This window comes from Lepidochelys olivacea (assembly GCF_965140295.1).
Source record: "Lepidochelys olivacea isolate rLepOli2 genome assembly, chromosome: 7".
NCBI classification, from domain to species: domain Eukaryota; kingdom Metazoa; phylum Chordata; order Testudines; family Cheloniidae; genus Lepidochelys; species Lepidochelys olivacea.
In genome coordinates this window covers 42,318,413-42,342,851 of record NC_140417.1, presented here as the reverse complement: position 1 = coordinate 42,342,851, position 24,439 = coordinate 42,318,413, and the positions used below count along the sequence as shown (strand labels likewise).

Below are 24,439 nucleotides of genomic sequence, written 5' to 3'. Positions count from 1 at the left end.
CTGGGTTGAAACACATTCATGGGGGAATGATGGGGCAGGAAGACTGTACTCTTGTTACATGTGGTGTAACTATTCTATGGATAAGACATACAAGCTTCTTTCTCCAGGGCTCCCCATCTGGCAGTTCTCCCTGCACTTGTGACTCTATGCACTCCCCGCTCGTGGCCCCATAAAGTCCAAATATCTCTTTATCAACTTCCTCCTGGAACTGGAATCTGGACTGGAGGGTGGGTGGTATGTCCACAAGTGTTGGGTCTTTTTCTGGTCTCTCAACAATGCATTCATTCAGCCAGAGTTCTTCCAGGCAGCATTCACTGACTTCTTGGACTGTTCATATAAATGGGGATTGCCTAGAGTTCTCCATCTCTGAATCCTTTGTTTCGACCCCAATACCTGCACCCTCATCCCTGTTTTTTTTCATTCTTTGTCCCCCATACTTAGTTAATTCTTGGGCTGTATAGCCCCTCCTTTACTTGAGGGATAGGACTTTTGTTCTTTGGTGGGCTCCACCTACTTACCCAAGATTCAAATAGGCTGACACCTTTGACAAGCGCTACATTTGCACAGAAAAAAAAATAAAGGAAAAAAGTATTTTTAGTGGAAAAGAATCTGCTGCAGGTAATCCTTTTATATTCTAGTTATACATAAAGGATATTCAAAAAGAATGTCAAGGAAATGGGACATTAAAAACATCAAGCTAAAATGATTCTATTGTCTTGAAACTCTTCAACATGAAGTCATATTGCATCACATGTACCATCTGTGTGAAACCTACTGTATGATTACTAAAGATAAAATGTGGTGGGATATGTGTGATCACAGAGTTCTCGTTTGGACATGCCATTAATGATTGTTCTCTTAAGTAACAAAACTTGGTAAAGCAACAAAATTTGTGTGACTCTGAAGACTTATTAACAGAAATCTCTCTTTAAAATCTGAATGTTTTAAATATAGTGGTTAGCACTATTCCAGTCTGGGTTCAAACTGGCATCAGGGAAGTGTGTTAGGAAACATTTATCTTGGTCCCCACACACCTCTGGTTCACATGCAAGATTGCTGCAGATTAGAGTTAGTACTATGACAGCATATGTATTGACAAACACAGGGATAATGCATAGAAATCTGATTGTCAAAAGCTTGCAAAGTTCTGGGCTGAGAGTGAGCAAAGTGAACTTTTCTAAATATGTTATGATAGTTCATTTAACAAGATTGAGGCCTGCCTTTGTCTCACTAAGGAGTATGAAATATAGTCATAGTTTGCACTGAAAATACGGTAGAATTTTGCAAATTATCACACACAAGCCTATAGTCTTTTCTCAAAGATGTACTCTAGTAGCGAGGTGCTGTTATGAAAATTCTAATATACTATACAGCATGCTAGCATGCTATGAGAATTATTATAAATAATTAAAACTAAACAACAATTATCAAAACAAATGGAGAAAATAGATGTAATATCCTTGTGCTTTTTTGCCTACTTCTTTGTTAAATCATAAGTCTCTCAGTTGTTGTGAATTCGTGAAATCATCCTATAATTAACCATGAGAGAGTGTTAATCTATAGTGTTGTTAAACCTTTGGATAAAGTCGGTATCCAAGGCAGTTTGCTCTTCAGTCTCGTCAATCTAAATGTAAATTCTAAAGCTTTCTTTCTCTTTTTGTCCGTTGTTTTGTGATCAGGCAAGTTTGGCAGTTTCAGTAAAACAAAAAAGAAGATATTTGGAATGGCCATTTTGTGTGTTATATCCAGGGAGTGTTACATGTTTTTCAGCATTAATCTTGCCTTTATTATTGCTGACATGACTTCTAACTGAGAAATTAAAAAGGAACAATAGAAAACTAGGGAGAGCAGAGTGCTAATGTTCTTATGCTATAGGGGAAAGGCTTGTAGGGGGAAACTGATTTTCCCTGAGGCTTTCTATTTTTTCAGTTTACGCCAGAAAACTAAGGGTAAGATTTGTAAAAGTACTTAGATGTACAAGTCCCCTTGCAAGACTTGTGCTCCTAAGTCACTTAGGTGTCTCCAAAAATTTCACCTTGTTTCTTATAATGTGTAGGGCTTTGTTTTTATAAGATAAATATTATTCCACTAACATAACATATGAGGTGTTTGCTTAACGACCGTTAGAAATACACTTAGAAGTTGAGACCAATTAACTCTACAGGGCGGACACTGCTATGTATTAGACCTCTTCAGTATCTAAGGGTATCTCTACACTACCCGCCGCATCAGCGGGCAGCAATTTATCACATCTAGTCTAGACACGATAAATCGATCCCCAAGTGCTCTCCCGTCCACTCATGTACTCCACTGCCGGGAGAGGTGCAGGCGGAGTCGACGGGGGAGCGGCAGCAGTCGACTTACCGCAGTGAAGGCACCATGGTAAGTCAATCTAAAACTTAGATCGATTCCCCTCCCCCCGCCAGTGTAGACCAGGGCTAAGAAGGAAAATGAGGAAGCTGTTCGGAGGGAGAAGATAGAAGGCTGGAGCTCATGAGAGAACTGGCAAAGGAAGAAAAGCTGACAGTACAGTACTTTTTGGGGAGGTTTTTAGAGTCAGGTAAGAAAACCGTAAGGAGTAGAGTGGAAAGTTAGGCACCCATGATCTATATATCACTGAAAGTTGAAATGTTTAAATCTAGGACGAACTACTACCATCATTGTCTGTCCTGCTGCGCATGCCGTAGGCTGTTTGACCAGTTTGAGAGTGCTGGCAAAAAACAGCATCTTATTTTGGATGCTTCCCTGGCTATAAGTATATGCCCAGAATGGGAACAGCTTTTATAAAGATAAGAAAAATCATGTGAAATTAATAATTATTGACCATTTTAGATGTAGACCAGAAAGCCCTGAGCGGTGGTAATTGGCCTCCTGAATTATTCAGTCCCATGGTCTCCTCTCGTGAACCGTAAAGTATAGGTGCAAATGCCAACTATCCCTTGTGCCCCCACATATCAAAACAACAACAAATCCCTAAAACCTCTAGTGAGACAGGAATGTATCTTAATAGGATCATCAGTTTATAGTGCTTAATTTGAACTACTGCAGAAGTTTCTTTTAAATGTTTCTCACTCATGTAAATGGAATAATACTGGTGACTTGTCAACATGGAAAATTATTCCAGAATAGCTATTCCTGATTAACTTCATGTGTGGATGCTCTTGAATAAGAATGTCTTACTCCAAATTACTTTAATCCACATATGAAGTTAATTAGGAATAGTTAATCCACTTTCAGTTCACACCCTCCTGTATTGTGTAGGCAAACCCTAAAAAAGGATAAGATTTACTGTCAGTAAAGCAGAAGGTTGCTGTGCTCTGAAGTTACCTTGGTGCAGTACATGAGAGTTGTTTAATACTTTTTCAGGATTGCTTCTTCAGGTACTTTTGAGGGTGTTGACTAAGAATATGCACCCTGCCAAAAAGGCCAAAATTAGAATGAAAATTGCAGAACCATAATTTCAGAAAGACTCAACATTTAAATATTTGAAAGCTGAGAGCAGATGCCTTTGCACAATAAGAACTATGGCTAAATGCCCTAATAGATGGCAGGAGTTTTAATTAAAAGCAAAGCATCTAATTATCACAACTCAGAGAATTTTGTGAGGTATTTACCATCTAGCCAGAGTATGTTTCTAAAAAGCTAAATATTGTTTTTCCTGATGAGTTTAACTCTGTGTCACAACAGAAAATCAGAGGTTCTAGTTATTGATAACTAAAAAAGAGTAGATACATAAAGACATCACATAAGGGGTTTAGGTGTTCTACAGAGGCAATGTTTTGTTCTAACCAACATTAATACAGTGCTACAATAATCTATGCTACTTTTTATAAAAAGGTGTATATGCCCATTGGGTGTGTTGGGAGAGGGCAACATCTCTTTGTGAGAATGCGGGGTTATATCTGGCTGCTTGATCACAAAAAATGTATATATGAACTAAGACATTCAAAGTTTAAATAGGTTCGTTTTTTAAAAAAGCCTAAATACTGAGCTGAACATAGAGATCACCATGTAGGACATCTTGACTGGCCTAGATTCATATTTTAATTTTCCTGTTAGTAAAAAGAAAAATTCAGCAAGAACTTCTGTGTGGGAAGTATGAGCCTTTTCTAGCTTTCAGAGCAATTACAAGCTAACCCCCTGTTCTGGTGCAGGCTGTTCAGTCAGTGAAGATGCCCCTTCAAGACTTGCACTTGAGTGCCTTTTTAAATGCAAATTTTACAAAAGGAATCGGCCATTCATGCACTGACAGTTCAACACCCATTTCCAATATCAACTTAAAAAGTGTTCAGTAAGCAGCAATAATGGATTTTGTGGGGGGAGGGGATCAACCTAAAAAATAATCAGAAGAAAACAAACCATTTTGTCATCTTTATGGATAAATAGCCTAACAATTTGGGTTCTGCAGATCAAATATTTTGACTGCATTGCACTATCATATACTAATGCAATAGGTAGAATTCCAATTAACTGTTAAAGTAGAAAAGTTTGTTGGTGCATTTGAGGAATGTCTGCACACTGATCTTTACTTTTCATATTGGACAACAATTGGCTAACAATAAAAGCTACAGTTATCATAAAGGGGAACTGAGATTACATTTTGCTGCGTCTCTGTGCAGACAAGGTTTTGTTTTTATCTCGCAGGCTTATATATTTCCATGAAAAATCTCCTAAATGTATTTGCTGATTTTTCTAAAATATTATAAAACAAGATTATTTTAGAGCTAGTATTTCAGGTTTCTGACCGTTTATTTTAGGATATTGCTGATATTACTAATGACATTTTACCTTAATATATTACCTTGCTTTTGAGGGTTTCAAAACACTTTGCAAATGTGTATAATTATCCCCATTTTCAAGATGGGGAAAATGAGACCATGACTTGCCCAAGACAATGCATCAAACCAGTCTACCTGAGTCCCAGTTTCTTGTTTTAATTACTAGACACACACTATTACCTCCTTGACAATACTATCTTTCCTTACTTCTGTCCGAAATGTTTGTTTATGTGGTGGTTGTGACGGGTTTAACCCCCCTTCTGGGATGCCACCTGATATACTGGGATTTCACTGAGCCTGCCTGCTCCACTAGCCTGGGCTCCCTCTCCTTTTTTCTGAATTACGCTCTCCGGTCTCTGGCAGCACACACACACAGGTCGGGGCGCACCAGCTGTAGAATCACACAGAGTCTGCAAACAGCTGTCTATGAGAAGACTCAGCTAGAAAATCACCCAGCACTCAAGTGCAACTCTCTTCTGGAAAATACACCCAAAATAATATTGTTTTGTGCTGTAGAGAAATCTATACAACATAAGCTCATAAATTCGCCTCCTCCCTCAATGTGGAGGAAGATATGCACAACTTCTTGCTGCCCCCCTCAGTTAGAAATTGCACAAACTGGGTGTAATAATAAACAAATCAAGTTTATTAACTAGAAAAGGCAGATTTTAAGTGATTATAAGGGATAACAAACAGAACAAAGCATATTACCAAGCAAATAATACAAAACACACATACTAAGCTTAAGATCTTACAGAGACTGGTTTCCAGAAGTAATTTCTCACCCTAAATGTTGTTTTAGGCAAGTTTCAGAGTTTCTGTAGCTTAGAGTTCCAGTTATTTCTCTTTACAGACTAGACTTCTGTCTTAGTCTGAACTCAGCCCTGGCCCTTCCCTCAGCTTAGTCCCTTTGTCTCTTCAAGTACTTTCAGCAGTCTTTTTTCTTGGGCGGGAAGGCAATGAAGAAGATTCCTGTTTGCCTTATTTCCCAGCCTTAAATAAGATTTACATAAGGTGAGAATCTTTTCTTTCCCAGTGTTGACCTCCCTCCTTCTAGTAATTTTCCACTAAAAGTCCAAGATGACAGGTGACAGGTCCACTTGACCTAGTAGTGTCACAGCTAGGATCCTTCTCAGGAAGGAGAGATATTAGTATCTTCAAAAAGTTACTGTTTCTTCCTAATGGCCCATCAAGGCTGATAACCTGTTGTCTGGTGGGTGTCTCCCAAATACACACACAGTTGTAATTGTTACATGGTCCATATTCCTAACTTTAGATACAGAAATGATAAATGCATACAAATTGGATAATCACAGTCAGTAAATTATAACCTTTCTGATGATACCTTACAAGACCCATCTTGCATAACATATATCAGTTATGCCATATTTATAACATAAGCATATTTTCATAAAGAATATGTGGTGTAACATCACAGTGTTTAATATTGAACCATCAAATATATTATTACAAAGTAGTTTCTTTGGAATAAATTGCTGTTAAAATGGTAAACAAAGAAGGCTGCCTTGAGATATTGCAGTAGCCCTTAACTCATGTTCCTTTGTTGCAGATTAGGGTCTGACAGGAAGGCTGCTAGACAATTTGGTGACAGAAGGAGGTCTCCTTCCCAATCCTTGAAGTTCTTTTCTCAAGGACTCTTTAAAACAGTGGCTACAGAGCCCTGACTTTCAGGTACCAGAACCCAAGGGCCCCAAATTGTCCCGTCCTGAGAATTTTTTCTTGCCTTCCATATTACCTTTCCTTTAGAGAGAGAATGTTGCAGATGGGACTCAGGTGACTTTTTTTTTCATGCAACAGAAAATGGGAATGGGGAGTAAGGCATGTGACCCCTCACAATCTATAATGTTATGTACTTTCCTCCCCCACCCTCATATTGTGTAATTGAAAATAAAGTGATGCTCCTGAAAAGCAGCTGCAGCTTAATAGTGTGCAGATGCAATACATTTTATGCCTTGCTTGACCTTGTTTATTCAAATGTAGTTAATGACCTTATCCAGTAAGAAAACCCAGCATCACAGTGCATGGTTTAAGACTGAGCCTCTCACTCTGTGTGTGAGCAGCGTGGAAGCAGTTGGAATATATCTTTTTGTTTGTTTTGTTTTGTTTGTTTCTGGACTTTAAATTGCCATGCTGCTCACTTCAGCTTCTAGGAGAAAGGGTTAGTGAATTATCTTTCTTTTCAGAGTTATCACTTATATCAGAAAGCAAATGCTTCACAAGTTACTTCCAGGATATTAGCTGGTCCTGTTGGGAGGAGGAAATATGAATTGCTCAAAGATGTGTGTACGCTGCTTTAAATGTAATGTGTCGTCTTTGCGTGTTGTGTGGAGAGTGAGTAACTGAACATGAGATTTGAAGAGAGGGAGATATAATTTAGCTCATTATTTTTCATGCTAAGAAACAGATTTATAGGTGTTCTGCTAACACCATCTACATGCTGGGTAGGGTTAAATTACAATACAGTACAATCTCTGGTGCGCAAAGCACGTTTGGCATTCTTGTCTCCTTTTAAAAATAATAATAAACCATAATGATGATAAATTAAAAGTCAGAAGATGGCCCTATAATTTGTAAGATGTGAGGGAGAGCAAATGTAGCTGTGAACTAAGGGGGAGAATAATATCCCGAAGAGATGCCATATTCGGCATATTGTGATCTGTCTAGTACTAAACTGAACCTTCAGTTCTCTCCCTTAAGTAAATTGATGGTTTAGATACATGAACATAAATGGACTTCATGAAAATCATACCTCTTAAAGGTGAGATTTTTTAAAAAATAAAATAAAATATTAAATTTATTTTATTCTGTCGTAGCCACATATTACATTGTAGACAATAAGCCAGCAATGTACATTATCAGCCAAGTACCATAAACCACAAGGCAGAGGGAACTGAACTTAGTTTTCCCAGTGCACAGGAGGTAGGTAATGTATTTTCAGATGTTAGGATGGACTGGTTCTCCTTGTGCTTTATAATACGGTTCCTGTGTTTACAGAGAGCAAGAACTGTCAAGCATTTCTGTGCAGACATGTTAACTCTATGAAAACATTTAGGGTGAAATGTTGGCTCCATTGAAGTCAGTGGCAAAATTCCCTTTGAGATCAATGGGATCAGGATTTCACCCTTAGAATTCTCCTCACTTCCTACCCCGTAGCACCTTGCTATGGCAGTAGGTGGGTGGACTGGAAAGGTGAAAACTTTAATATTGCAGCAGTGTTGCCTCTTGCCATTAAACCATTATTCACACGCAAACCATCATAGCTGGAAATCTTGAGTTCCTCCCTTGCCTTGTATCTGATGTAGGTGGTATGTCAGGCAGAGGAGAATAGCAGGTTGGTAACCGTAGGATTTAGGGATTTCATCCTGCTCCCTTTGAAGTCCATGGAAAAACTTCTGTTAATTCTAATGGTGAGGATCAAGCCCTAAACTACTAAGCTGGTGGGGAAGACATAGCATGATGAGAAAAGGACCAGTAGCACCTCTGAAGAATGAGCATTAGCTGTAATTTTTAAAATGAGAAGTAACTTGTCTATTTACTCCTTTACTCAGTGTGATCCCATGCCATTTGCGTGTTAGAAACTTGTGCTGGCTGTGGTGTTCAATACATGGACTGCAGATTTGTCCATTTTAATCTGTTCCCCACACCCCTTGTTTAAACAGCAGTTTGCTAAAATACTGGTGTCCTTACTTACCTGTTCCTGTGATACTATGCTGCAGTATCTGAGTCGAAGCAATGGGATGTCAGCTCAATTCTTGGTGTGGAGTTTATTTCATTTATTTACTTACAACTCACACACACACAAGAAGAATGTGACATCTAGAGGGCAAGGTGCCCTGGCAGTCTAAGAAAACATCTATTACAACTAACTCATTCAGTTACCCTTGCAATGGAAGTGCAGCAACTTCTAAATATATAAGTCCTGTTAAAAGGTTCTGTGGAAAAAAGAGTAATTGATTAGTTACTCATATAAAAGGTTTTAACATAACTGCCATGGGCTGGTGTAGATTTAGATTGAATATTATATGCCAGATCACTATAGAAAGGGTACTGCTCATGTCAGTAAACAAATGCATAATTATATTGGTATTGAAACCTAAAATATGTCATCAAAGCCAAATCCACAAGTACTCTCAGAACAAAGAAGTCGATACAGATAAAATAAACGTTAAAATACATAGAACGAGAATATACATGATGGTGAAAAAGTAAATGAACAAAATATACTGTTTTAGGAACAAACATAGTAAACAAAAAACAATTAAAAATAATCAAGAGTAACAGATGTATATTTAGATTTATTATTTTATTCAAATGTAGAGTTCTGGAAAGTTTTCCCTTTTAAAGTAGTTTTTGTAAGGGTAATTCATTCATGTGTGTGTAGCATGTGTGTCTGTAGAATGCATGCAGACTGTAGGGCCAGGTTGAAGAACTGCTTTCTCTGAGCTGAAAGAGCCTGTGCAAGGCAAGAAATCTAGTTTGGGGGAAATGTGTATTGCTGTGCAAAGGTTCTAGATAGATGTTTTTATTGAATTTGGCCCAGAGGGCTTTGTTAACATTCAAATGAACCAATGGCAATGCAACAGAATAGTTAAAGGGACACTGTGAACTTCAACTTTAGTAAGTTTTAAATTGAAGGTGGTATTATTAGCATGGGGGAAAATGTGTTTGCAATATGTTCTTTTTACATTGGCAGTGCTCCTTTAACTGGTCAGCCATTTAGCACAAAACTGGATTTCACCTATCCATACAAATCCACCACTATGAAACATTCATGGCAAGCTCTCTTTTTTTTTCAAATCCCACCATTTGCTTTCCCATTTCTAAGCTTTCAAAAAAAACCCCAAACCCATATTGTATACTGAATAAATTAATATCTTGAGAGCTCAGCTCTCTGTCTCTCTCTCTCTGTGAATACTGGTTTGTTAGCTTCTAGCAAAGATTTTTTTCTTGGGCATTTGGAAATGAATGAGCTGATTGGGCTGAGATAGTGCTCTTGGTATGGGGGTTATTGTCATTGTGGTTAGGTTAACTCTAGTAATATTGTTTGGGTAGCTCAATAAAATATATTCTAGAATGTTAAAAGTATGAAATACTACTTGTTTCAGTTACTGTGATTTACCTAGAAGCAAGAATAGGCACTGAAGAATTTAAATAAAAACTGTATGTTCACATAGATACAGTGCTTCTGGTGTGATTGCAGTGTCATGATTGGGGGCTGATTTTATCCCCTAGCTCAATGTATAAATGCTGGGAGGAGGTTTAAGATATATTGAAAGAGCTGGTTTGAGAAAAGGATCTGAATTTTAAGAAGAGAAAAGGAGATATTTGAATAATAAGTGATTGTTAAATATTTTTCATATTTTCTCATTATTTACTAGGCAGGAAACATTTAGAAAAGCTAAATGTAATGGTGTGTTCTGGGGCTAAAATGATTCATTACAAATCTAGATAGTAACTACAATTGTTATAGGGGATTTTCTGACACCAATCAGCAGCATAATTGTTGATTATGCAGTTGGTATGTTACCATTTCTGAGTGTGTTGAGCATGCATAACGTAAGGATCTAGTCTGTGAAAATCCTGCCAATCTCTGTTGCACTTCCCATGACTTCATGCTTTTGGGGAAGGGCAAAGTTCCCCATTCTTGTGTGTTGCCCCCCAACTATGTGGAATTCTGACTCATTTCCTCAACCTACTCCTCCCAGCCACTACTGCTATCTGAATCTCAGCTCACAAATAAAATTTTTCTTCCCATTTGACTTTACAATAGCTCCGCTTTTTGAAGTGGTTTCTGGCAATATGTACTACGAGGCATTTATATAAAGAATTGATAGGGACTATACTGTAATCTACTCTAATTCACTTTAGATATCATTTAAAGCCGTCTTAGCTTTTCAGATGCAGTCTAGCAACAGCTGCTGTCCGAACGTCCCCATTTGCTCTGGAGCAGAGGTGACAATGTTCTTTTCAATAATAGTTTGATATATTGGTTGGTTTCGGCCAAAGCAGTGCAGATATGTAATTTAATAAGGCAGTCAGTTGTAGAAGCAGGTTGTTTTGGAATACAGATTTTGATACCATGTGCAAAGATTCTTAAGATAAAATTGGGATGTGATGGTTAAGGACAGTTACTGTTTTACTAGCTTTAAATTATGCATCCCACTGCATTGTATGCATCGACTTCTGAAGCTTAGAGGCCAGCCTAATGCTTTTCTTCGGTGTTCATTGTCCGTTTTACCTCAAGTGCAGGGAAACATATTGCGATTTTGTCCCATGTACTGATCAGCAGCTGGCTAGGAATTGTGGGCCACAGTATTAGATTGCTATAGTAACTTCAGCATGAAGAGATCTATTTCCCATTTTCATGGTGAACTCTTTTGTTAGGTTCACAGCTTGCAGGTTTTCCTGAAGCTATATTTTCATTCGACTCCCCACCGGAGAAGCTTTAATTTATTAAATGTTTTCCATCTGCATTGGGCTAAATTATAAAAATGTAGGCCTGAAAAGAGAGGCTGCTGGGGCACAATTATGCAAGAAACAGCTTTTCTCCCCCTTTGGCTATAATGCTGGTTAAATCACCCTCACAGACACGTCTGTTTTATCCATCTGATAATCCAAAATATTACTAACATTTGGCAGAATTACTATTATGTTCCTTTCTTCAGCCTATACACTTGCACACATTTTTCAGTGTGTGATTTTTCTGAAGCATTCAAAAATTTGGTGTCTGTATATATCAAAATACTGCTTGCTCAGCAGAATTAAGAAGTGGGGTAATATGGCTTGCAAGTGAAATATTGCTGTTAGTCTTTGGTTGGCTATCTCAATAAGATAAGTTGAAACAGCAAAACTGAACTATTTTTAATCTTGTTCCTGAAGCAGAGATGTGATTTACTAGATGTATCATTATCATCATCATAATTATTTAGTATTAGAGTATGAGTTCTGGAGTAAGTTCTCCTGTGGGTTAAGATCAAACATCAATAGTTTTAAGCCAATGGCTTCGAAATTTGTCAGGAAACTCTATTTGCCTTTAGCAGCACCAGCCATTGACCTCTTCTCACAGTTAATTGTCTCGTCCTCGCCTGGCCTCATAAAACTGGGTCTATCCTTTATTCGAAGATTTCGTGGATCACTGGTTCTTTCTTCCCATTCCAGTGAAACCAGAAAACCAGTTCAGGTGCTCTTAAATCCTGATGTATGATTGATTGCACGCCAAGCTTGGTTGTAGATGTGAATGCAGTTATTAGGCAGGGATACAGCACCAGGACTCAGGACAGCGACTCTCCCAAGTTCTCTCATTTGTTGATTCCTTTTTAAGTGTGATGGAGACAGCCATCTGATCTAATGGCAAAGGCAACATCATGCTAGAGGGGAATACATACGTCACCAGTGTTTGAGAAATGTTATCATAGGTCATGGTTTGGAGTATTCATCGATTTGTTGTTTTGTCCATGCTGGCTGTAAAATTTTATTTTCCGATAGCTCTGTTTACTCCTCAATTCAGTTTCATTAAAGGTGCTGAAGGTAAATTTAGGATAACCACCACTAAGAGGCTGCATACAGTGTGTGTTCAAACAATACCTCAGAATGGAAAATAAAATTATCCCTCAGATCAGTGGGCATGTCTGAAACAGAAATCCATGGGAAAGTAGGAAGTTGGGAAGGTGGTTGGATGCAGTAAGTTTGAATATTGTAGTATTGTTCTAATACATAGAATGAATATCTGAGTATTTGTTGATAAAGGGGCCAACTTGGCTCCAACTGAAGACTTTTTGGCAAAACACCCTTTGATTTCCAGGAGAACATGCTTCAAGGCAGGCCACTAACTGCAGTGCTGTATTATCACAATGCTGAAATCTACTTAGGCTATATCTGTACTGCAAGCGAGAGGTGCTCATACTCATGCTAGCTCTCATCAGAGCTAGTGCACTAAAAATAGAAGCATAGTTGTGGTAGCATGGGCAGAAGCAACAATGGCATGGGCTAGGCATACCGAGCATGTACCTGTGGGGTTCAGGCAGCTCGCCTGTGCACCACTGCCCATGCTACTGTGACAACACTACTATTTCTAGCATGCTAGCTCAGATGACCGCTGTCTCAAGTGTGTCTGCTTAACTAGGGAATCAGACACCTAGCTCACAGTGTAGGCGTAGCCTTAGGTGTATTAAAAAAAGAATTATTCTTACAAGGGATACGGTGCTTACCCCTTGTCTGTTCCTACCTGACTTTCTCCTCCCTCCGTCACCATGGAATTCTCTACATCCCAAACTACCACCTCTCACTACTATAAACTTTTCAGCCACCTCAGACAAAGAGCAGTGGATGAGCATTTCTGAATGCATTGAATAACTGATCCGGTCTCCATAGTTGACTTTTGCTTTTCCTTAACTGGCTAGATGGGGTCATTCTTGAGCAGCTTTTCCTTATCCCCTACTCTGAAAAAAACACATCTCCTTTTTGGGGGCTGAGTGCACTGCTATACCAGGGATTCCAGTCTTTTTTTATTTTCTCTTAAACAGTTTAAAATGTCTGTTAGGACCATCCCATTCCAATATCTTTTCTTGCCTTTACATTTTGAAAAAAAAAGTTAGTTGAATGTGAACAAGTGTCACTTAAGGGATTAATAAGAGAATTTCTTTACTTGGAATTCTGTTATCTCCTTAATGAAAATGAAAGATTAGTAATAAGGTCGCTCCAAGACCTGTATGATCCACTTATTTTAGCAACTTGGGATTTTGTGTGATACTCCTCACCAAGGTAGTGTAGGATCCTTGTCTCAAAGCTGCACCATAGGGTTGTCTCCTCTTTGGCAACTGCAGAACTATTGAAAAATATCTTATGTTTATTAGAAGAGGGAATGTTGGGAGCGTCTGAGAAAGTTACTTCCTCTTATGTGTTTCTGAAGCTGCAAGGGCCCTGATTTCCTGGCCCCCACCCCACTCCTCTGTTAACTTGAAACATCAGCATGGCCTGTTCTTGGTTCAGCTTGTCTTACATCATTTCACTTTCATATCATTTAAATTATGCAGCAAGAAAATGCCACTGAATGCATTCAATAGTAGGAAAAAGTGTTTAAGGTTACTGCCTAAATAAATAAATAAATGAATAAAGCTTGACATTGACAAGAAAAGAGTAATGAACATAGACCTTCTTTTACACCTAATTTTTATAATGTGTCTGGGTCTAAAACCTGATAAGGGTAATTTTGTTATTTCTGTGTGTGTGTGTGTGTGTGAGAGAGAGAGAGAGAGAGAGAGAGAGAATTAAAAAAATATATCTAAATTATAATACTAAATTATAACTTTTGGGAAAGTAGTATTGATTCATTTTCGTTACAACTTGGTATAATTTTAAAACAGTTTCTTCTTTTATTTTTCTCCCCAGATTGCAAGCAGTCAATGAGGGAAGATGAGGGGATTGTGACTATCAATAGGAGAGGAGCTATCAAGCAAGCCAAAATCCACTACATCAAAAATCATGAGTTTATTGCCACCTTCTTTGGACAGCCCACATTTTGCTCTGTCTGTAAAGACTTCGTCTGGTAAGAAGGAAACAATATATGTAAGCTCAGGTTTATTCTTGGGAGTGAAATGATTAAAAAACAACTAGCTTCAGATGTACTGAGAAATGATGGAAAATGTTGTAAATCACTCTGTAGCCCTTGATGTTACACGTCATGCATCACATTGGATGGGAACAATATATTATGTTTTGTAGTACTGTAGCACTTAGAAGCCCAACTCATACATTTTCCCCACATTATGCCATGGTAATAATTTAAGTATGGATCCTGAGCCCACTGAAGTAATTGGCAAAACTTCCATCAACTTCAGTGGGAGCAAAATCTGGCCCTTAACTGGCAAAACCTTCGCAAAGGAATAAGTCTGATAATTCCCTTGGGTATAAGGCAGTGATGTTCAAACCTTTTATGGAAGGGTTGGTGGAATGATAAAAATGTTTCCTTAGAGAGAAAGAAGCAGGAATCTTTTGACATGCTTCACTGAGAAACATTTACAATAGCAGGACCTAGACTGAGAGAATCAGCATAAATATTGTGATTTAAATCTTGAATCTCTGGCATGTGAAAGCAACTAAAAAAAATCTGTTTTGAACAAGACAAACATCTAGAGCTACACTTTCTACCCTTGTGACTTTCTCTTTGTATTGTTTGTTTTTCAGGGGACTTAACAAGCAGGGATACAAATGTAGACGTGAGTTGACTATATGCATTTTGTAATTATGACAAACTTCTTAATATTACTCTGTAGGTAGGTATATGTCGCATTTATAATATACGGTGTAAACATTTATCATACAGAGTGCATAATCACTCTCTCAATTATACGGATGTTAATTATAAAGTGTTCGGTGCTAACATAGGGCTCTGTACTTCAGTGTCAAATGATTGACCCTTCCATCGAGCCTTGAGTAATAAGATTAATGGGCCAAATTATCTGCTGGTGTAAATGGGTGAAATGTCATTGAAAATAACAGCTGTGCCCACTTACATCATCAAAAAATTGGGCCCAGTAATTCCATTTTGGTGTTTAGTAAAGATTGGAACATATGGGAAATCTTCTAAATAGAAAAGGAAACCCTGAATAGAAAAGGAAACTCTGAAACCCTTCTAAATAGAGTTTAAGAATTGCAATTTTTCCAACCAGAAGAAACCCTTGATTCATTTCTTATGTAGTTAGTGATAGCAGTACCTTTCAGTCATAGTAGATCTTGATGTATCCTATATGGTAGCATCAGCCGATGCCAAAGTACTTTTGTTTCCAAAATTTGCAAATGTAGTAATGTTTTCTCCCCCACATACCTCAGCCTCAAATGCTGGTGGTATCACCTACAGGAGAGACTGGTGGTTCAGAAGTAAAGACATATAATCCCAAACTAGAGACAGTCATCTCCTACAGATACCTCTCTTGCTTACAGAGAGGGGCACTTTCACTTGAGAAATACGGATTAACACTTGTAGATTTTAGGGAAGGCATATTTCGTATTAGACTTTTCCAAAGCGGAACACCTAATCATCTGTATCAGTTAACTGATGGGTTTATTTTCTTTTTCATTTCTCTCTTGAAGAATGCAATGCTGCTATTCATAAGAAATGTATTGATAAAATCATTGGGAGATGTACTGGTACTGCAGCCAACAGCAGAGACACAATGGTAAGAGATGAAAAAATTTCTTTACGAATGTAGGTTTCAGAGTAACATGATGGCACATATCACATTGGTGGATGTGCAGGTGAACGAGCCTCTGATAGTGTGGCTGATGGGATTAGGCCCTGTGATGGTGTCCCCTGAATAGATATGTGGGCACAGTTGGCATCGGGCTTTGTTGCAAGGATAGGTTCCTGGGTTAGTGGTTCTGTTGTGTGGTATGTGGTTGCTGGTGAGTATTTGCTTCAGGTTGGGGGGCTGTCTGTAAGCAAGGACTGGCCTGTCTCCCAAGATTTGTGAGCGTGATGGGTCGTCCTTCAGGATAGGTTGTAGATCCTTAATAATGCGTTGGAGGGGTTTTAGTTGGGGGCTGAAGGTGACGGCTAGTGGCATTCCTTGCAACAAAGCCCGTTGCCAACTGTGCTCACATATCTATTCAGGGGACACCATCACAGGGCCTAATCACATCAGCCACACTATCAGAGGCTCGTTCACCTGCACATCCACCAATGTGATATATGCCATCATGTGCCAGCAATGTCCCTCTGCCATGTACATTGGTCAAACTGGACAGTCTCTACGTAAAAGAATAAATGGACACAAATCGGATGTCAAGAATTATAACATTCATAAACCAGTCGGAGAACACTTCAATCTCTCTGGTCACGCGATTGCAGACATGAAAGTTGCGATATTACAACAAAAAAACTTCAAATCCAGACTCCAGCGAGAGACTGCTGAATTGGAATTCATTTGCAAATTGGATACAATTAACTTAGGTTACCTTGCATAATGACTTAGCCACTCCCAGTCTCTATTCAAGCCTATTTCCCCTTGTTTTTTCCTACTCCCCCCCCCCCCGAGATGTTCTTGTTAAACCCTCGATTTGTGCTGGAAATGGCCCACCTTGATTATCATACACATTGTAAGGAGAGTGATCACTTTAGATAAGCTATTACCAGCAGGAGAGTGGGGTGGGGGGAGAGAAATCCTTTTGTAGTGGTAAACACCCATTTTTTCATGCTTTGGGTGTATAAAAAGATCTTCTACACTTTCCACAGTATGCATCCGATGAAGTGAGCTGTAGCTCACGAAAGCTTATGCTCAAATAAATTGGTTAGTCTCTAAGGTGCCACAAGTACTCCTTTTCTTTTTACGAATGTAAGATTGTAAATGTGGCAAGATCCACTTGGAAAGTACTTTGCTGCATAACAATGGCTGTTTACTGCTTCCTTTAGATATTAGACATTCTATGGAGATGGAGCATGGGTGAAACTCTGGAGAAGGCAGAGTAGTTACAATCCCTTGACAGAAACTTTTTTTTTCCAAGTAAAGATTTAATTCTTTAAGCGTTGAATAAATTATGCAGTAACAGATATGGGTTTGGGGAGGTTTAAAATACAAAACAGCTCAGATTTGTTGATCTTAAAGTTTTTGCAGCATGGCTTATCTCTTCAGGAGTTTTGAGGGTCAGGGATTTCAGGACAAGCAAGAAAGGGGGGTACATTTCCCTGCAGTGCATGCTGTGTGAAGTGTTCCTGTTGTATTATGCTGCTGGGCAATATTCTTAGTGACTAAATTTTTCACTGTTGTCAGGGCACCAAGGCCTCCACATGCAGGCATTTGGAAAACAAAATAAATACATATATCTATAACAATGGCTTCACATCCATAATAAAATTTAAATATGTGACACACAAGAGATGCTTTTGCTGAGAGGTAGACGAGTGCATTGCAATAAGTCAACTTTTGACTGAAACAATTTTAATTTGCCAGTAGGCATCTAGTTTCCCCTTGATAGACACACATTTCATCCAAACTCAGCATGTTAAGTTTCTTCAGAGATTGAACACTTAAAGTACTCAGTGTTGGATCATTTGTGAATGCTTTTTAAATGTGGTTTTTAAATTATAAACATACGTGTGTGTGTGTGAGAGAGAGAGAGAGATCAGTCCCCTCATGTCTGAAAAAGTGATTTATTTGTGTAAATATGCCTTCAGTTTCAGAAGGAGCGCTTCAACATTGATATGCCTCATCGATTTAAAGTTTACAACTACATGAGTCCCAACTTTTGCGATCATTGCGGCAGTCTTCTCTGGGGATTAGTTAAACAAGGATTAAAGTGCGAAGGTACTCTAGGGGCTTCTATGCTATTTGAGTCTCAGCTTTTATGGAGGATGGGGAAAAGAGCATTGCCATAGCATTTTCCATGGGAAAAACTAATTTTTGGTGAAGTGTCCAAGTCTCTTGGTTGTGGATGTTCTTGAGTTTGTATGACATCTTGTGTTTCACAAAAAGCTCTCTTAAAAACAACACTTGGCTCTGTCAATTAAAGAGCATTTTGATTATTGCAGTGTTACAGAGGAGACAAGAGCAAGAAAAATTGTCTCTTTGGTACCATTAGGGACAAGCAGCCCCCAGATGCAATGCAGTTGAGTATATTTGTCATATAGTATCTGAGTACATAGTCCCAAACTGAAGATGCATTTTCTGACTGTTAACTATAAATCCCTCTCTTGTCATAATTCTCCAACAAGAAAGACAAAATTTAATGAATCAAAAGTATTATTTCTAGTTTGTAAGATAATGGGCCAAAATTGCAGCTAATTAAACAGGCATAACTCCAGATCAGGAGAGCTTTACCTCTCTATTCCTGTGGTGATTTTGGCAACTTCCATTTTAAATGAGTTTGGGAGTGGGAGGGAGAGGTAAAATTTGAATTGCCGTTTTATTAAAGGCTGTAATCAATTAAAAGAGCAAGTTGTTCATATCCCAAATCCGAGCTATGAAAACGTTTCTGAACAGAAGTATTGAATACAAAAAAAATCTTTCCTATGAATCTACTGTTTAACAACATTTTGCATGAAGTTCACATTACTGTCCTTTCCTTTCTTTTAGAGTGTGGGATGAATGTGCACCACAAATGTCAAAAGAAAGTGGCAAATCTGTGTGGAATCAACCAGAAACTATTAGCAGAAGCTTTAAATCAAGTTAGCCAGGTATGTTGCATTGTTGTTTGTCATGCAACTAGTTGTATTATAAGCCCGGGAGGGAGGTTTTTCCTTCCCTTACCATTTTGGTCATTAAGTGACATATGCTGCTGGGGGGCCTTAGTGTAAGTGATGAAGGCCCTTTCCAGGCTTTAAAGTGAAACTGCAGGTTTCAAAACAAAACAAAAAACCACCCCTCAGATAATTGGAAACTTTCTGCTGGAATGTTTGGTTTTTTTTAAATCCCAACAAGAACAAGGTTTGTTTGTTTTTCTTTTTTGTTGTCTTAAACATTCTTTTGCAGTGTTTGGTATAAATGGTGACAAATCAGATTTTGCAAAATTTTGTTTTTAGTAATCTCTCTACTTCTTCACATGTTGAAAACACGAATGTTATACTCCATGATTTTAGCTTATCGGAGGTTTTGTGTGCTGGAACTAACACATCCCCACTATTAACTTCTTGATCTCCTGAGCCTGGTGGTTGCTTCTTTTACAGCTGGATAGCACTGGCTTTCATTTACAAGCAGAAAACTGTATACTGGCTGTGAAATAACAGCATAACTGAAAAACATGGAGCCACATGCTTAACGAAGTGAAGTACATCTCAAGCTACCTTTCTTAAGCTTTTGTGTGATATTTACTTTTTAAAAAACCTTAGGGCTGATAGAACAATATTTTCACTACATGAAAATCTAAAGAGGTTAACTACTAAAGTAAAATTAAACAGTGCAGTTACGTAAAGAACAGCAATATGGACAAGTTGCTTACATGTGCTCAGTACCAATAACCTTGTGATCCTTTTCTCTGTCTAGGACATGATGACTCTTCCTGTATATTATTTAAACTTTAAAGTAATACACACTTTTGTGAAGACTCTTCCCCTACTACTATTCCTGCCCTGGTTTTTGTTTGTCGCTCCTTCCCTATCATTAAAGCTATGATATTTTGAACCCAGAATTCTCAATGGATAGCACTGGCAGAGGTTGTAGAATAGAGTGCTCAAACATTTTTAACACCATTTTTATTATTATTTTCTTACAACATATGACAGTGGACAGTGTGGATGCTATAAAAGGGATTATAGTAAATAAAGTGTGTGTATTATAATTCTTCAGCTTTCCATTACCAAAGGTTTCTAGACAAAGTAGTAAATACACATTTTGCGTGAGAGTGAGATTTGCTTATAATAAAGGCAAAGCAACAAATAAAACTCTCAGTTACCATTACTTGCAATTACATACCACTTACTTACATTACTTACCATTACTAATTACAGTGCAAGACTAACCTCAAATGCCTTCTGTTCCTGTACAGAAATCGACGAGAAAATCTGATTCTGGATCACTAGAAAATGTTGGTATTTACCAGGATTTTGATAAGAAATCTAAAGCTTTGGGTGGAGATACAACAGGTAAGAAATGAAATTTACTGCATTTTCTCTTATGTATAGGTAATTACCAGACTGGCACATATATTGAAATGTTAATAGCTGTTGTTTGTTATTACCATACACTGAAAACAATGTTTTATTATTTTTCTAACAAAAAGGCAGTTTTAATATACAAAGATATTTACAGTCTCTGCACAACTCTTGTGAGTAATTTATGTTCAGAAAAGTAATATTTAGAGCTTTGCAAGCATCAGCTTGAACATGAAATATCAACAACACATCAATGCTGTTCTAATAATTTAGACATACAATTAATTTAATACATTAATTTAATTTAAATTATTAAAAATAAGTAATTAATTTATACTTAAAAGGTTGCTGACAAACTCCCCCAGAACACTGAAAATATTAAGTAAGATTTTATTCCTCTGACACTTTTTTCTTCAAAAACACAGAGAACATTGTGAAACGATATGAGCATTTATAAAGATCTGTGGATTGCTTTGCCCAAGAATAACCAGAGATGTACTGAGATAAATGAGAGCGGGCTCAAATTCTTGGAGATTTTGCTCTATTCTCATTCTAGCATAATTTCTCTGACAGAATTTGAGAAAGGAACATTAATTGGAAAGGTGCACATATAAATATTCAGCATATTGTAATTGAAATATATACAATACATATTCTTAAGATCTTGACTGACTCAGAGCATATAGAAATCTTTGTGAAATGACAAGCCTGCTGTTGATCTGAAAAACTGGAGTCAACTAAAATGTATTAGTTGGGACTAAATAGAAGTACTTTAAAAAAACAACAACCCACAAACACTAATTCCATGTTACAGTTCTGTTCAAAAATAGAGAATTGGATGTAGTTTTTGTAACACATTTAATATAATCTTACTGTCAGAGTTGTATCATTCCTCTCAATGTAATTATTATTCTACTAATATGATGATTAAAATATTTTTAGAGAGCGAGAACAGATAGGGTAATCAGGGGAGGAAATCCTCAGTAACACAGATCAGAATATTGGAGTTAAAATTCAAAATGACTTAATACCAATGTGGATGGTCCCAGGAAGTCTGATAGAACTACTAGGATCAGGTAAGAGGTAGGTAACTGAAGGTTCGGAGGTGGTATTTTTTTCTGCTGTTCTCTACTCCTTGTGTATTGAGCTGATTTTATTGAATTGCTCAGTAAATGATCCCTCTTAATGCATCTTTCCAATTTGCCACACTAATTTCTGGCAAGAAAGGCCTGAAGAAAGTATAGTATAGGCATATTGGAGCAAATGCTTTCTTGCAGTACCCCGACTTTGACATGCTGCCAGTGCAAAGCAGCTTTAAAACTGGCATAGCCCTCAATGGGAGAATCAACTCACCATATGAGGATCCTCTGGTGGCATAACAACTCCTGTGCTTATACCCCTAAATCTGAGTACATGGCTGGTAAAAAGGGGCGTAGCCAAGGTTTCCCTGCCTCGCGGCAGTCCGTAGCTGTTACAATGGGCCATTGCCACCCTACATAAATTAGAGAAGTTTAGTCCCCCAGTGCTGTAATCTGGTACACAACAGACCCAGGATCAGAGAAGATGGTTTAAAGCGGCCGTTAACAAATACCCTCCCCCTAAACAAGAATGCCTTGCATTCTTTGGGCAGAGTGGATGCTCAGGGCCTTTGAGCATAATATGGATTTAGTAAAATGTCAGGTTTTTAGTAAAATCCCAGACTTAGACCAAAAATTTTAATTCTATTTGAATGATTTAGCTTCTTTGTAAGGTCCTCATGTTTATGGTCACCAGTGTCAGCAGCAGATTTGATGAACTATTGGCAGTCAAAAGTCAGAAACTATAGGAATCTCTGTCATGAAAATTGCCTATGCTGAATTTAAAAATCATGGTTTGCATTAGCAGATAACAGCGAGTATGATAAGCTCTGGGAGGGAAGTACACCAAGACCAGCTTCACGAACCAGGAGAAAATTCACCATAGACAGCTTTATCTTTCACAAAGTACTAGGGAAAGGAAGCTTTGGAAAGGTGCGTAACAAATGGGAAGCACTTAAGTTGATTTGCCTTTTATTCTGAAGTGTTATGGGCTAATTTCACTTAAGCAAACAATCTTCATTTTGTGGGGAGAGAATTTTATTAACCCTTTGTTGTGAAACTGTTACTGCTAATGGAATGGATTGTGATCATCTGAGCCTCAGGCATAAAAAGTCCCAACCCTGTAAAATTGCAACCAACCAAAAGCAGTGTTGGAACTTAAAAAAGGATCTATGATGCACTACCTCCCAGCCCTTTGTTTCTTGATTTCTTCCCTTAATATCCAAAAAGATGCATACGCCTTTATGCTTCACGGTATGAAACAATGCCATGCACTCATATGCACAACATAGCTGTGGCTACAGAGCACCCCAGTGCAGTGGAACCACCATGGTTGAGTTGGACAGAAGCAGGGTTGCTGCAGAGCAGGAGTGACTCCATGTCCTCTGTCTATGGTGGAGCTGAGTTCTATGCTAGCCTTACATAGGCCCACAAGGAGGGGGGATTTTGGACATGGCCGTTTGCTGCATCTGTGAAATAACCCAACTAAGAAAAATCTCAAAGGGATGAACAGGGTTCATGTCCTTTCTTCTAGTCCATGAGCTCAAGTGATTGCAACAGAGGAGCTGCACAGATGTCCTACATTTTGCCACCTGTTTGGGCTGGTACACCACAATTTCTGTGATGCACCCCATCATCCTAGAATCCTAGAATATCAGGGTTGGAAGGGACTTCAGGAGGTCATCTAGTCCAAATCATAAAATCCATTAGCTTTGCCTTTGGGCTGAGGGGTGGTGTGAATCTCCCTATTTTTTAATAACTTTTTTGTAGTGCTATGCAACCTTCTTTAAATGCCTGGTCCTAAAATCCTCCTCTGCTGATTAGCAGCATTAGCTAAATCAACTTTTCTTACATATGCCTTGAAGTCTTCCTGTGTTTGCAGGTTCTGCTTGCTGAACTGAAAGGGAAGAATGAATTCTTTGCTATTAAAGCTCTGAAAAAGGATGTGGTGCTAATCGATGATGACGTGGAATGTACCATGGTGGAAAAGCGGGTCCTAGCACTTGCATGGGAAAACCCATTTCTTACTCACCTCTACTGCACATTTCAGACTAAGGTATAGTACAGATTCAACTTTTGCCTTTATGGGAATACTGGTATCAGTAACAAAGCAAAATGGATTAGTGACCAATCTGTTTCTCTGCATGAGTGAAATATGTTTTAATTGACTGGAGGTATTGGCTCTGATTCTTCCCTGCCTTCCACTTTGGGTAGGAGTTTGTGCAAAGTGGGTATAAAATAATACTAAGTCAGACTGGCACAGAACAACATTTACAAAGTCTACAGCCATAGAGAGGAGTTTTAATTTAAACACTTCAATTACTGGTTTCATCCTGGATTACATGATCTAAGATGATGACTCACATAAGTTAAGGGAAGCACAAATGGAAGATTCATTAAAATGTACATTCATATCTGACCTGTAAGCACATGAACTCTGAAAATAAGACACATAGGATGTCACTGAGCTAATGAAATCTGTAGCAGTGGGACTCTTCATTTTTGTGGGGGTGTGAGCAGGAGGGAAAAGCTTGTGCATGCTGGGAAAGTCAAAGACCATTCCATAAAAGCCATTTGCCAACTTCCCCTCACCCTCATCAGTTCTTAGTCCTTTTCTTGGTCAGAGGGAAGCAGCACCTCCATACTGGGTCACAATTGCATAAGCAAGTTAATTTTGTGTTCTCTCCTGCTTTGTGAATAGGATCATCTGTTTTTTGTTATGGAGTTCTTGAACGGAGGGGACCTGATGTTCCACATACAGGACAAGGGGCGCTTTGATCTCTTCAGAGCAACGTAAGTCCCAAATAAGTGAGCTACATTGCTACTTGCTTTTCTTGGAGTTTTTAAAATAAGATTTAAACAAAAAAATGCATCTTGGACAAGCTGTGCTGAGAACAGTTCACGGTTTTTGTTTTTTAGTTTTGTTTTTGTTAGTTTTTTGTTTTGTTAGTTTTTACTGCTTATAGTTCTAAAGGACCTAGCGA

The 24,439-nt window shown here is 38.2% G+C and overlaps 1 protein-coding gene across 5 annotated transcripts in view; it reads left to right on the top strand.

The window, feature by feature from the left end:
* The window catches only part of PRKCD (protein kinase C delta), a 127,289-nt gene that overhangs the window by 91,015 nt on the left and 11,835 nt on the right, over positions 1-24,439 (top strand). For 4 of the 5 annotated variants that reach the window (XM_084634058.1, XM_084634055.1, XM_084634057.1 and 1 more), the window contains 9 exons: positions 14,187-14,343; positions 14,982-15,013; positions 15,888-15,973; positions 17,968-18,097; positions 18,866-18,966; positions 20,274-20,370; positions 22,261-22,388; positions 23,338-23,511; positions 24,157-24,248. In XM_084634058.1, coding sequence (XP_084490184.1) covers positions 14,187-14,343; positions 14,982-15,013; positions 15,888-15,973; positions 17,968-18,097; positions 18,866-18,966; positions 20,274-20,370; positions 22,261-22,388; positions 23,338-23,511; positions 24,157-24,248 — 997 coding nt within the window. The remainder of the gene's footprint in view (positions 1-14,186; positions 14,344-14,981; positions 15,014-15,887; positions 15,974-17,967; positions 18,098-18,865; positions 18,967-20,273; positions 20,371-22,260; positions 22,389-23,337; positions 23,512-24,156; positions 24,249-24,439) is intronic. The other variant, XM_084634059.1, reaches the window with a different exon arrangement.